This window comes from Bidens hawaiensis, unplaced genomic scaffold, assembly GCF_021521415.1.
Source record: "Bidens hawaiensis isolate Kalapana, Puna unplaced genomic scaffold, B.hawaiensis_p1.1 tig00028764_1, whole genome shotgun sequence".
Taxonomy (NCBI): Eukaryota; Viridiplantae; Streptophyta; class Magnoliopsida; order Asterales; family Asteraceae; genus Bidens; species Bidens hawaiensis.
In genome coordinates this window covers 59,822-74,366 of record NW_027494711.1, presented here as the reverse complement: position 1 = coordinate 74,366, position 14,545 = coordinate 59,822, and the positions used below count along the sequence as shown (strand labels likewise).

The 14,545-nt window shown below is 38.6% G+C and overlaps 1 protein-coding gene across 1 annotated transcript; it reads left to right on the top strand.

Annotated features, from left to right (window-relative positions):
• Positions 1 to 9,908: 9,908 nt before the first annotated feature.
• On the top strand, positions 9,909 to 14,153 carry LOC143577669 (KH domain-containing protein At3g08620-like). Its single transcript, XM_077061433.1, has 7 exons — positions 9,909 to 10,096; positions 10,235 to 10,323; positions 10,803 to 10,972; positions 11,645 to 11,764; positions 11,853 to 11,969; positions 13,292 to 13,435; positions 13,693 to 14,153. Exons 1-7 carry the CDS (start codon positions 10,008 to 10,010, stop codon positions 13,837 to 13,839), a joined length of 876 nt encoding a protein of 291 aa, XP_076917548.1. The 5' UTR covers positions 9,909 to 10,007; the 3' UTR covers positions 13,840 to 14,153.
• Positions 14,154 to 14,545: the final 392 nt, after the last annotated feature.

The window sequence follows — 14,545 nt, the reverse complement described above, 5'->3', positions numbered from 1 at the left end:
TCTTCCCCTATGCTACCACAACACAAATATAGCACGTATAAGGTCCGCAGTCCTTTCCTGTGCTGACGCCTATCTACAATACGTATAAGGTCTGCAGTCCTTATCTACATTGGCTTCTATCACCTATAACCCGTATAAGACCCACCGTCCCTACCTACGTTTACACATATCATCTATATCACGTATAAGGCTCGCAGTCCTTAACTACGCCATCATCTGCCAAGTCTATGTCCAACAGAAGTTAGAGGGATTCGCCATCCTAACTTACTATGTCGGAAGTAGAACTCACATACCATCCTTTGTACCTGTATACACATACTTCATATATACAATAATTACATTGCAGCATAAGAACACTATAGGCATTCTTCACATCATTCATTTAGCAGTCATACCCCTTGTCGATACGTGCAATATCCGAAGATCGTTTACGCGCCGACAAGTGTTCTTTTATAATGTTTATACATCATCCATACATAACATTCATATCCTTACTTACAACCTGACAGTACGCGCAATATCCGAAGATCGTTCGCGTACCGACAAGTAGTCATTCATATCTATCACATATATCATATAAGGCATACACTTACCACTTAAGGTAAGTGTATTAACTAATCACATCGAGTATGCACACAGCCCCAAAAACATAGCAAGGAATGGGGCTAGAAACTCACCTGGATCCTGTTGCGCTCGCCGTTAATCGTTGTCCCCTTCCTTAATTGAGCACGGCTAACTGTTAAATATGTTTTTGTTAATTAACCTTTTACTTGATTAAGTCGGTATTTTAGTTGACCAACATGTTTCTAAGTTGGGCTTGTTTGTTTAGTTTAGACAAGGGCTTAACAACTTGTGGACCTTAATTTAGTCCAGGCCCAACTGTCCAGTAAAGCACCTGGACCTGGCTGGGTTCAGGCCCAAACCCAACAGAATGGGATGGACGAGAACCCCAGGCAGAGAACCCTTGTATTGACCGAGAACTCCCAGGTTTGACCGAGAACGCCCAGGTTTGACCGAGAACGTCCAGGTTTGATCGAGAACGCCCATGTTTGACCGAGAACGTCCAGGTTTGACCGAGAACGCCCATGTTTGACCATGAACGCCCAGGTTTGACCGAGAACGCCCAGGTTTGACCATGAACGCCAAGGTTTGGCCGTGAACGCCCAGGTTTGATGCTTTCAGCTTGATTTCTTACCTTAACACCCTTGGTCCAGCCTCAGGTACCCATTTTATTAATCTTTCACAACCTTTTCTACCATTCTTAACCATTTTGCACCCCATGATAGTACATCACCAAGATCTACCCCCTTTTAGGTGTAAAGTTTAAACCTTTACGGATTTAAAACGTTCCAAGCTAAATCTAGGGTTTCCTTCATGAAGCATATCTAACCGAAGGTCCATTAAGTCCATTTAATCGTCAAGCTTGCAACTTTATGGTTCGTTTAGCCCCCATCTACTATTGGTTTACGTTTCAAGGCTAACCGTTCATAAAAGTATTAACTTTAAGCTTAAAACGTACCTTTAGAATTCTCTCCGAACCGTGTTTAGATTGATTCGTGATCTTGGACTTGTTAGCTTGATTGTATGATCGAAGATTTAAGGTTACTATGATCGGTTTATGGCTTGGATGATGGCCGACGGCTATGGGAGGTGTATTGGCTCAAGTGTGTGTTTTAAGGTGTGTAGGGAATATTATGGATAAGATGGATGGAAATGGAAAGATTTAGGGTTTATGGGGGTATTTATACTCACTTAAGCCATGGACCTAAGACCCATCTTTCCTTTTTAGTCCATCATTAATCCCATCTAATTAGCCTACAACATTTTCATCTTTACTATTTTATTATTTACTTATCAACTCAAGTAAACTTTCCCATCGTAATAAATAATTTATGAGATGTTATTATTCGAAATTTTGGTATGTTACAAGAAGAACATCCACGATTGTTACTTGAGGAATACGTGATTTGCCCACCAATGAAAGAAGGACACCTGGCCAGTTTGTTATAACCGTTCACATGGCCATGGTACAATTCGTCCTATCATTAGGTGACGCGTGTCCCGGTTGTTATACCCATGCACATGGGACGTATAGCCCAACCTATCATAAGAGGACACGCGTCCAGGCGGTTATCAAGATCTTCTAGAAGATGACAGCTGGCCCAATCATCTTCCTACCTCATTCGGCTATAAATACCTTGTCAACCTGCATGAGGAAGGGATCCAGACTCACTCACTCATATTCTGACTACACTTAGTCTACTTTACTTCAGTACTTTCTTCACTACGAACATTACTGATTCTCACGCCGGAGGGTGGTTACAGGTAGACCCCCCACCTTGTCCTTCCTGTAACGAGACTCACGGTGTCTGTTTTGCAGGTTCTGGTCATTGGACTTTGGGAAGTTGCGCTCATACTGTGTTAGTAGTTATCATATCATACCCCGTGGGACTCATTGGATCCAGGACCCATCACAGGGGATCGGATCCGTGTTTCTTCATTGGCGTCATCCGTTTTGGTGTTAGAACTGTACAATTTTTTCTTTGTTGGTTTTTCGGTTCGTTTAAAGTAGGAGTAAACTTCCTGAAGGGCCGACGGGAACTCCTGTAAAAACACCACGTGTCGATAATACTAAAGCACCTGAAGGTTTTGCTTCCACTATTTTTGCTCGTGGTTTGGCTTCAGGTTCACGCGCCACCGGTGTAACACCGGAAGGCCGTACCCTTGAGCGTGTGGTTGCACCAGCCGGACCAACTCCCACCGATTTGGGACGTGTTACGGCTCCGGGGGGGGTCCAATTTGGCAGATCAAGGACGAATTATGAGAGAGACTCGTCGTACTAGATTAGTTATGGATCCGGAAGGTGATTCCGGAGACTCTGAACTAGCGAGATCTCATCTTCATGAATCTAGATCTAGAGGAATGTTGTCTCCAGATGATTGGTTCCGCGTGCAACAAGAAAGTTTGGCGGCTGAATACGAACGCAGGGTACGTAATGAACGTTATCATGCCCGTACTTTGATTTACGAAGAGTCTTCTCAGAGATCTCTTTCATCTCCCTCAACGGTGAGAGGAAGTCAGATTCGTTATAGCCAACGAACTGATTAAGAATTTATTGAGCCACGAAGGCTACGTCCTCGTCCTCGCATAGACATGCGGATGCCTTCCTATTTGGACGAATATGACATTTATGACTCAACCTATAATCCGGAAGATAACTTCTATACGGGCAATAGCAGGATGAGTTCAAGAACAAGAAATAGTCATCCGCGTGATATCGTCCACCATACCGAGTATCACATCGATGCTGAGGAAGATTTCACCAAGCCATACCGTCCGACAGCCTTTGCCGAGAAGTCAAAATTTATAGCTAGCATTGCGACAACACCCTTTCCTGTCAATGCTAAAATACCTACAACGGTGGGTAGATACAATGGCATGACTGATCCAAGTGATCATTTGCAAAACTTCGTGGCGGTAGGTGGTGTGATCGGATGGACACTCCCTTATTGGTGTCATATGTTCGCATTGACACTAACAGGGGCAGCGAGAGAATTGTTCGAAAAACTCCCTGATGGTCAAATTTCTAGTTGGGATGATCTGGTGAAGAAATTCTCACAACAGTTCAGCCAACAGAAGAAACACACGTGTGATCAATCAGAAATTCTGGATGTTGTCTGCCGGGATAATGAATCCATTGAAGACTTTATTACCAGGTTTAATGACGAATGTCTGAACATTGGTGGAATAAGTAAGGACATGTTTCGCGGTGCCTTCCGCAAGAATGTCAAATGTGACGAATTGATCCGCACACTCACTGGCCGCGATGGAATGCCAAAGGAGTGGGATGATTTGATGACCGCAACAAAGTTATTCGCTAATACTGAAAAAACATTGGGGAACAACAGTTCAAAACAAAAATTCAAAGTTGAGTTTCAAACTCCACGACCCAATAAACAAGCAAAGGGACCAATTTGGTCAAGACTTCAGCCAAATACAAAGGCATCAAAACCATTCGATGCAAGATCCCTCATTGGCAATAAGAACAAAACAGGACCCTCGAATCGAGGTCCTCACAGGTGGACTCCTCTTTCAAAAACTCCTGTGGAAATCCTCACCACTGAAAACGTGAACTTCTGGAAGCCCCAACCACTCACGAGGAGGTCATTCATCGATAACAAAAAACATTGTTCGTTCCATAATGACACTGGCCATAATACGAACGAATGTAATGCTTTAAAAAGCGAAATTGAAGCGGCTGTGAAGTCCGGTAAACTTGGACACCTGGTGAAAGATGGAAAGTCGGGGACTGGTAAAGCTCCTATGAGGGACAACCCGGGCCCATCCAAAAAACAAGTCAAGGACTTAAACGTCCATATGATCCAAGGTGGACGAAAGACGGGTGGAAAGAGAGGTGAATGTGATGAGGAAGAATGGAAAAATGAACCAGTGATTTTCCGCAAGTCAAAGGTGGTCCCAGTAATAAAAATCCCTTAATTATCACTGCTGTTTTTTGTCATTATCGTTCCCAATATGTTTTCTTTGACACTGGAAGTACATCGGACATCATGTACGAACAGTGCTTTGAGCAATTGGATGATGAAGATAAAGAAAGGATGAAACCCATTGATGCTCCAGTATCAGGATTCGGAGGAGAAATAATGCATCCGCGTAGGGTGATTTCTTTCCCAGTTACCTTGAGCGATGGAGTTCGTTCAAGGACAGAGGAGGTTGAATTCTTAGTCCTACCGGCAATATCGAAACATGATATCATCCTTAGACGAGAAGCCATCAGTGACTTCAATGCTCATCCGTCAACTGCTCGCGGCACGGTGGGAGTTCCAACACCCACCGGCGTGGCAATAATTCATGTCAATCGACACTGCTTTGCAACTGAGAGTTCAAAACCGAGCAAGATTCCAAAACATGCTCAACGAACTGAGCCTGAAAAGTGGGTTTTGAACAAGAAGTTTCCTGATCAAACTATAACAATTGGACCTGCTATCTCCGAGATAGTGAGAACTTTTCTAAAGCAGCTGTTGTCAAAAAATATTGATGTCTTTGCATGGCAGCCCGCGGACATGACTGGTGTCCCGCGGAGCATTGCGGAACACAAACTAAGGGTAAACCCTATGTTTACACCGATCGTTCAAAAACAACGTAAGATGGGTCCAGAACAAACAAAAGCAATGAATGAGCAAGTTCAGGACCTCTTACAGGCTGGAATCATCCGGCCAATTCAATATCAAACTTGGGTCACCAATCCGGTTATAGTTCCCAAGAGCAATGGGACGTGGCAGATGTGCATAGATTTCAAGGATCTCAACAATGCGTGTCCCAAGGATTGCTATCCTTTGCCCGAAATAGATCTCAAAGTCGACGTTGTGGCACCATTCAAGTTCAAATGTTTTCTCGATGCCTACAAAGGCTATCATCAGATCCGCATGGCTGCGGGCGATGAAGACAAAACAACATTTCGCACCGATCAAGACACTTTTTGCTACAAAATGATGCCCTTCGGATTGAAGAATGCGGGTGCCACATACCAATGGTTGATGGATATAACATTTAAATGACAAATTGGTCGAAATCTGGAAGTGTATATGGACGATCTTGTGATCAAAAGTGTTGAGGAAGACCAGATGTTGAGAGATATCGAAGAGACGTTCGAAACCTTGAGAAGCATCAACATGAAGCTGAATCCAGCTAAATGTTCGTTCGGGATGGAGGAAGGAAAATTCCTCGGAGTAATTGTCACGGGTGCGGGCTTCAAAGCTAATCCGGATAAAGTCCAAGCTGTAGCCCGCATGCCTTCTCCCTCCTCCCTCAAGGAAGTTCGGACACTCAACGGTCCGTTGGTTGCTTTGAATCGTTTCTTGGCGAATCATGCAGCCAAGTCTTATCCTTTTGTAACAACGCTGAGAAACTGCCTCAGGAAAGCACAATTCAGATGGATCGCGGAAGCGGAACAAGCTTTCTTGGAGGTCAAAAAATGTTTGATGGAACTACCTACGTTGACAGCACCTTATGCGGGAGAACCTCTAACAATGTATCTGTCAGCATCAGACATTGCTATTGGAGCTGTCCTCCTGACGGATAGAAAAAACGTTCAAACACCGATCTATTACGTCAGCAGAACATTATCAGACCCAGAGACGAGATATTCTACGATAGAAAAACTTGTCCTAGCGTTTGTCTATGCAGCACGACGCCTCCGCAGGTACTTTCAAGGGCATCTCATCAACGTTTTAACCGGATACAAGCTTAAAAACGTCCTCAGCAAGCCGGAATTGTCTAGGCGATTGACTAAATGGGCCATCGAACTAGGTGAACACACAATAGAATATAAACCTAGGCCAACAATCAAAGGGCAAGTGTTGGCGGATTTCGTCACTGAAGTCCCGCAACACAATTAAACAGCTGTCAATAACTAACTACACTCTAGAAGAACGTCCACGATTGTTACTTGAGGAATACGTGATTTGCCCACCAATGAAAGAAGGACACCTGGACAGTTTGATATAACCGTGCACATGGCCAGGGTACAATTCATCCTATCATTAGGTGACGCGTGTCCCGGTTGTTATACCCATGCACATGGGACGTATAGCTCAACCTATCATAAGAGGACACGCGTCCAGGCGGTTATCAAGATCTTCTAGAAGAGGACAGCTGGCCCAATCATCTTCCTACCTCCTTCGGCTATAAATACCTTGTCAACCTGCATGAGGAAGGGATCCAGACTCACTCACTCATATTCTGACTACACTTAGTCTACTTTACTTCAGGACTTTCTTCACTACGAACATTACTGATTCTCACGCCGGATGGTGGTTACAGAAAGACCCCCCACCTTGTCCTTCCTGTAACGAGACTCACGGTGTCTGTTTTGCAGGTTCTGGTCATTGGACTTTGGGAAGTTGCGCTCATACTGTGTTAGTAGTTATCATATCATACCCCGTGGGACTCATTTGATCCAGGACCCATCACAGGGGATCGGATCCATGTTTCTTCAGTTGGACATCGACTTCTTGGTGGCGGCACGACCTAAAACATTGATAGAGTTGCTAGATGGTGCGAGGATTAACGCTAAGAAGAAAAGGCTTATTGAGGTTGTCGTTTTCTCAACATGGAGGGTGCTTTGGAGATATAGGAACACATCCATCTTTCAACCATCCAAACTAAGAAACGGAGAGATTTTTGACTCTATTTTATATTATTCATATTTTTTGGTATGCTCATAGGAACTATAAAGTTATATTTTCTAGGGACGAGCGGTTAAAAAACTCTCTCCTCTTGATGTAAGTTGTTTATTTGATTTTCAGCTTCTAGCCAAATTCATCGTTTTTTTTAATATAATATGTGCTTTTTTAAAAAAAAGCAATTGTGTGTTTATTGGGTTAATGTGTTTATTGGGTTAATGTCCAATTAACCTAGGTGTTAGACGATATAATTGTATCTTTGTAACAATATGAAATTGAGGATGGAAATGGGTGTTAGACGTGACACAATTAGATATGCATTGATGTAATGCGGTTGAGCTCTCATTTCAGCTTTTTTTCTTTACAATGAGCGGAATTCTATAAACCCTAAGTCCGTCTGTATTAAAGAATCAGACTCATTTATAATAATACCAAAATAATGTATTTATATAATACACTTGAAATCAAAATAGGAGGATGTCGAACGTCTGGACTCGAGCGCGAAATAATGAAGCCAATACCATAAAAGCAACTAGTCTTAATTTACAAGATTATACATTGGTGTGGACATGTCGAGATGATCATGATCATCTGGTGTTGAGTAGCAACATTAGTGTTTTTAAAGAAAAATGCCTGAAAATTATACTTAAATTCTTAAAAACCTAAAGCTCACACATAGAATATGGCCCAATGGCCGAACTCACTAATAACGTATTACTAATAGTTGCTTTATCTATAACATATACTAAACTACATTAAAAACTTTTAATATAACATGAACAATTCAATATGTGAGTAATTGAAACAGCTAAACAGAAAACACAGTAGGACATTTAGGATATAAAAATGATGATATGAAGTTCACTAAACACTACACATCAAATTGTATCAATGGCAATACTTTTTGAGCTAATGGTTGTTGAGATTGTTTAAAATTAGGAAAGAAATATGATATCAATTAGCAAACAAAATTTACCATTATAAGTATGTTGGGGTGACCTGACATGATGTTGTAACACTTCATAGGGGTAACAAACTATTAAAACAATGTTTTTAAGAAATGTTATAACACTCAAAAGGGATGTTGCAACTATGTGACACATGTTGCAACACTCCAAAGCAACGAATCACGATTTTACTAGCGAATCAATCGTATTAAATAAATAATATAGGAATATACGTGTTTTTAGTTAAAGGGAATGACATAAATCCTTGATTCTACTAGCGAATCAATCATGTTAATGAGGCATTTTGGTTTAAGGTTTACCGTATTGTTGGGTATATTTATAAGACTCATGGTTTACTGAATTATATACGTAATGTAGCAATTAACCCCTCATGCCCAAACTTTATCATTAGTTTTGTCTATTTGGGGCTCATATATTTGTTTTAGATTATCTAGGTAAAGACTTACTAATAGCTCACACATCCTGAACTACTCTCACTCAGGCATGTTTAATTATAAAGTTCTCTTCTTGTCCAAGGTCAAAGGTCTAAAACATGTTTATGGCATTCGAGATAAGGTGTATAAACACACCCCTTACGGATTTGACGTCTTTTAATGAGACTTCATCGATCATCTCAAACATGACTAGTGTAAAAAAAATTAAGATACTACAAGTTCTCAGCTTTCTTCTATAAAGATGGCTTCACCATTATCAACAATGTTGTGATACCATGTTGTTCAAGTGATCCTCAATGGTTCACAACGTCCTTGGTAGTTCAAACCTTCTTCGATGGTTAGGTATCAAAATTTATCATCAGGATATCGTCTTTTCAAACTCCATAAGGAGTCTTAGAATCCCCCAGGGCTAGTCATTCCGCGAGCTTATAATAATGGGTAACCAGCTATTTTATGACACAAATAGGGATGCTACTTTTTTTCCCGAATACTAGTATTTTCGATATATGTACCGGTATTACAGGTATTCACACCCGTTAAGAATATGTATGGGTTTTTATTAGGATTTTCAAAACTCATAATTCTAACAGTGTTTTTATTAGTATATTCTCAAGGCTTCAAGGGGGCTTTTTAAAACTATTGATAATCAAAATATTAAGTACTAACAATTCTAATCAAACCCTAATTTTCTTATCTTATTCTTCCAATCAATAACTAGTAACAACCACCAAACATGAATTTTATATTATGGTTGATTTGTTTCACTTTTGGTTTTGGTATTATGTTTGGCTATAGTATTACGGTTTTGGTATTATAGATAATTGATTGTCGGTACCATACCAGTATCGATACCAAGTTTAGTGGTTTTTTTTTTAAAAAAAAAGTGGTACCAAAGCGAATACCGTACCTGTACATGTACCCACACCATAAAATTCGGATACATGTATTGGTACCAAGATCTACTAATTATTTGTACTGGTACTTTTGAGTACATGTACAAATACAAGTACGGATATGGTACCGATCTCATCTCTAGACACAAACTCTTTAGGGAAGTGAGTCCAACTCTCAACCTGGTGCACATGAGACGTCCAAACACTTACAATACAATACACACCTTTAACGAGTCTATAACGCCAATACACATAATTAACCAGAAATCCACACGTTTAACCGCAACTCCAAGTAAACACAATCTATAAAAAGTAAAGAAGTTGAAGGATCAAAACCATCAAATTTCCCCTAAAGTTCAAACATCAAACGTGAAACACCTCTTTATAAGAAAAGCCACCCAATTTTTCCAACTCCTTTCTAATTCAACTTTTCTTTCTCTTTCCCTACCTTTTGTCTCTTCACTCCTCACCCCATAACCCTCCCTCTTCTAAAACCCATTTAGGGATAACATGTCAAGTTTATACAATCAAAACATCACTTATTCACCTGCTAGAGCCCCTTCATCTCCACACATATGGGCCAATCAAGATGTTGACAAGTATGATCTTTTTCATTTCAAGAAAATGAAATCTGATGTTGGTTTTGATTCTTGATGACGACCCATGAAAAAAGTTTTGATTTTTATCATTTGGGTATTAACCTTTATGTGTTTCTTGATGTTGGTTTTTGCTTGCAGTTCATATCTGGCTGAACTACTTGAAGAAAAACTCAAGCTTGCACCTTTTATAAGAATTCTTCCAATTTGCAGTAAATTGTTGAATCAAGGTTGAATCTTTATTCACTATTTGGATCTAGTGTTTTGGTTTCACATTGTTTTAGACATGTTTTATGCATAAAGTTATGTCATTTGTTTGTTTTGATCCATTTGTTATGAATCTTGAACTTTTTATAATGCATTTTGAGTTTAGATGCTGATTTCAAGATCTTTTGATTAATTTTCAACATTTTTATTAATATGGTATTCGATTAATCGGTTAATGTACATTGATTTGTTGGTTCTAATGGATTGTTTGTTTGTGGTGAGTTTGGTTTAGAGATCAAGTTTTATTATTTTTAGGGTTTCGGATCTTGAAAAACACATTTTCTTGAAAATAGAAGTTTGAATAATGTAGTGTTTAAGGTTTGGAAGTTACAATGTGCACTTATAAACATGCTATAAAGTGATTGATTGTTTCGTCAAAATGTGGTAATGTTATTATGCTGATTAATAATGTTGTATTGTTATTAATCTACTTTATTCGCAGAGATATTTAGGGCTTCGAAAGGGATACCGAATCAAGGCTTTAATGACTTTGATAGACTGCAACGTGGTAGCCCGGGTCCTTTAAATCATTTAGACGTTATTAACGATATAGAAGCTAATGGTTTAATCCGTTGGAATGGAAATCCGGGCTGGAGTCCTCTTCAACACGAGGTGAATATAAGCTTTTTATGTTATAATTGTTTTGGTTCAGTATCCGATATATACAATATCTTCTATATTGCTTGTATAAAATGAATGTGTTGCGTATGTTGCAGTTGAGAGAGGTGTATTTTTGATGCATACAACCTTTTAAATAATTTTATACAAAACATTAGGTTGTTATTGTAGTACTAATGTGGTATTTGTAACATGCATTAATTATTCATCTAAAGAATATGGACTAAGCTCCTTTGACACTTTACTCAACACGATTGATCAACCGGTTTTGCGACTTATATGTAAGCCTAGTTGATCAATAACATGAATGATTAATGATTTTTAGGGATAAAATCTGATTCTTATCCCATTTTGGGCCAAGAGTACATTTCTATTACCGAAACACACAATTAAAGATTGCAAAAATAAGCGCGTTAGATGGATCACAAGCGATGTTTTTGTATAATGAGTCGTAACGGGTTGGGCTGACCAGGTATTACCATTGTTTTAGTCCATTTTTTAATTCAAAAAAGAATTGACATGTTACATATAATTACAAAAGCTAATATGAAAATAATGAAAATATACATTTAAAAACTTCTAAATTGTAATAAACAGGAAAAAGGTGAATGCAGGTATTTTACGATATTAACCCTACCTTACCGATCATATTCTTTTTGTTTATAGAGATTAGGTATGCCACAAGGATTGCCAATGGATCAGTGGAATGCAGCACCAGCAAGCCCGGGCTCATTCATTACAAAGAGGATCTTGCGTTTGGATATACCCGTAAACAGCTTTCCTAATGTATGCTATATGTTGTTAGATAATATTCATAATCTTGTATCAAATGAAAGAGATTATTAAGGTTTTTTTTCATGTTAAATATTATTAGTTCAACTTTGTTGGAAGGCTTCTTGGTCCTAGAGGCAATTCTTTGAAGAGAGTGGAAGCATCAACCGGATGCCGTGTCTTCATTAGAGGCCAGGGCTCCATTAAAGACCCCGAAAAGGTAAAATATATATTTTATTTAATTGTTTTATTATAATTTATGTATATGATAGCTTGGTTTAAAAAAGCGTTAGGCGAGGCGAGGCGTTTTGGTTCAAAAATCCGAAGCGCTAAGCGCTAGGCGCGAAGTGAGAGCTTCATGTATGTGAGGCGCTCAATATAAAAATTACTAAAAATTAATTATACATGACATATTTTACTTGAAAATCAATCATAAAGATTAAACATATTTGTAAAACTAAACATGAATACTTAATACGTAGGTTAAACATTATAAAAACATATTTAGAAGTTGCAAAACACTTAAATTCTTAGAGTAAAAAGTAAAAGGTATAGTAAAAAGTAATAATGAAGAAAAATACCTCTTGAGGCATAAAGATATGTGTAATAATTAGGTGAGTTTGAACTGATTTAAAAGATGGTAGTGATAACTGAGAAGATACACTTGAAACGTCTAGAAGGTTGATATTTGGAGAAGATAAACTTTGAATATGAAAATTAAAGAGTGGTTTGAATTAAATATAGAGTGATAAATATATATAATACGGTTGGGTAATGTTTTATAGATGAGCCCCAACGTTATTATTTTAAGCAGATGGCCCAAACAGCTACATTTTCAATCTAATTTGGACTGAATTACATGAGGCGCTGCCTCAATCGCCTCACGCCTCGCCAACTAATGCGTCGCCTCGGGGCGCCTCATGTATTTTAGCGCCTTACGTAAAATAAGGCGTTTTCAAAAACGCCTCGGGCGCAGGCGTGCCTTTTTAAACCAAGTATGATAGTAATCATTATGTAAGTATATATTAGTATATTGCGTAATCTTTCTAACCACGTGTTACAAGTCACACCTTTTTTGCTAGTGGTAGCAAAACGGTCGGGTTGGGTAACATGTTAAAATGGTCACATATGTTTATGGGTTGGGTTAACAAAACATTATGTATATGTTTTATTCATTTTGTTTTTTATATAAATTTTTTTGTGTTAAATAGGATTACAAAAACAATATTGTTACTAAAATGGTCTGATTTTGAATAAAGCAATTTAGGAGGTTGTATAGAACAAAATACACTACATGCAACTTTTGACCCGTTTGACCCGTTTCACTTTTTATAAAATCTTCCGATTTTACATATTTGACTTGGTTGTTAGAGATAAAGCATACCTCAAATCGACCCATTTTTACGTTATGTATTAAATATCGTATATCTTTATTTTGTTAAAACGAGGCAAGAATACTCTCCAACATGGAAAGATTTGTTTTTTTTTAAATCTTTATAATTTTTAAAGCTGATTTTAATACGTTTTTTTTCTGTAAAAAAGGAGGACAGTTTGAGGGGTAGGCCAGGCTATGAGCACCTTAATGAACCACTTCACATTTTGATCGAGGCCGAGTTGCCTGCAGCCATCATTGATGTTCGTTTGAGACAAGCGCAAGAAATCATCGAAGAGCTGCTTAAACCAGTGGTATGTTAACATTCTTCTCCTGCATGATTGTACCTGTACCTTATTCAGTATTATCTGTACAACATTTATGCATACAAGCTACTAAATTTGCAATTCAACCTGTTTAGTTTACTTATAAACGGGCCTATTCGGGCCACGTTTTATTTCTTAAAGAGGAAAATATAAAAAGTAGCTAAAAAGAACCTGTATTTTTTATGCTTACAAAGCTTATTATTATTATTATTATTATTATTATTATTATTATTATTTTGTTTCAGGATGAGTCTCAGGATTTATACAAAAGACAACAGTTAAGAGAGCTTGCTATGTTAAACTCCAACTTAAAAGAAGAAAGCCCGCAGCCCAGAGGCAGTGTGTCGCCTTTCGGGTCAAGTGGTATGAAACGGGCCAAGACTGCTTGGTGAATGGAGACTGGTCCTGTACTTCCTTCTATGCATAATGCACAACCCTCGATGCAGCCCGTTGTTCGTGGGCCCAGATGGGTGGATTTATACAATGTTGGTGAGAGTTTGAGACCACTGTTGTTTTGGTAATGACCGAAACAAGGAAAGAGAAAAAAAATCTTATTATAGTTTTTTTGGTTGATGTAGTAAGCTTTTGAACTGCAGCTGCGTGTCCGTCGTTTTTGTTTAGGTAGTAGAAATAGTTATTGGATTTGTTGATTGTTGACATTACATAAGTTTTTGTGTTACAAATGGTTTTGAGCTTCGAAACAAGCTATGGTTTTACTAATGTTTTATGATATATGAAACTCGGCTTATTTAACCATCCTCGTATCTAAGTGTCAGACCATCTTTGAAGATGGTCTGGCCACTTTGATATGATGAAATGAAATAACCGGTTTTTTCAAATACCCGGTTTCGGGTCGAACTGGGTTCGGGTATGCCCGGGTTTTGAAAAATCGAGTATTGGCAATACCCGAGTCGGATTTGGGTATTGACTCTAGAAACCATACCCTATGCATCGGGTTGGGTATATAACATGAAATTCTAAAACCGGGTATTTGAATACCATATTTCGGGGTATTAAAAACCCTATTTTTAATAAATTGGAATTTTTAAGTGGATGCACTTTTTAGAGGTATTTTTCGGGTATAGATAAGGTATTTGA

Bases quoted from the DNA above. Each gene is read 5' to 3' on its own strand.
- LOC143577669 (XM_077061433.1), top strand. From the start codon at position 10,008: ATGTCAAGTTTATACAATCAAAACATCACTTATTCACCTGCTAGAGCC. The intron at 10,973-11,644 runs GTGAATATAAGC...TTTTGTTTATAG, and splicing joins GGAGTCCTCTTCAACACGAG to AGATTAGGTATGCCACAAGG. The intron at 11,765-11,852 runs GTATGCTATATG...AAATATTATTAG, and splicing joins CCGTAAACAGCTTTCCTAAT to TTCAACTTTGTTGGAAGGCT.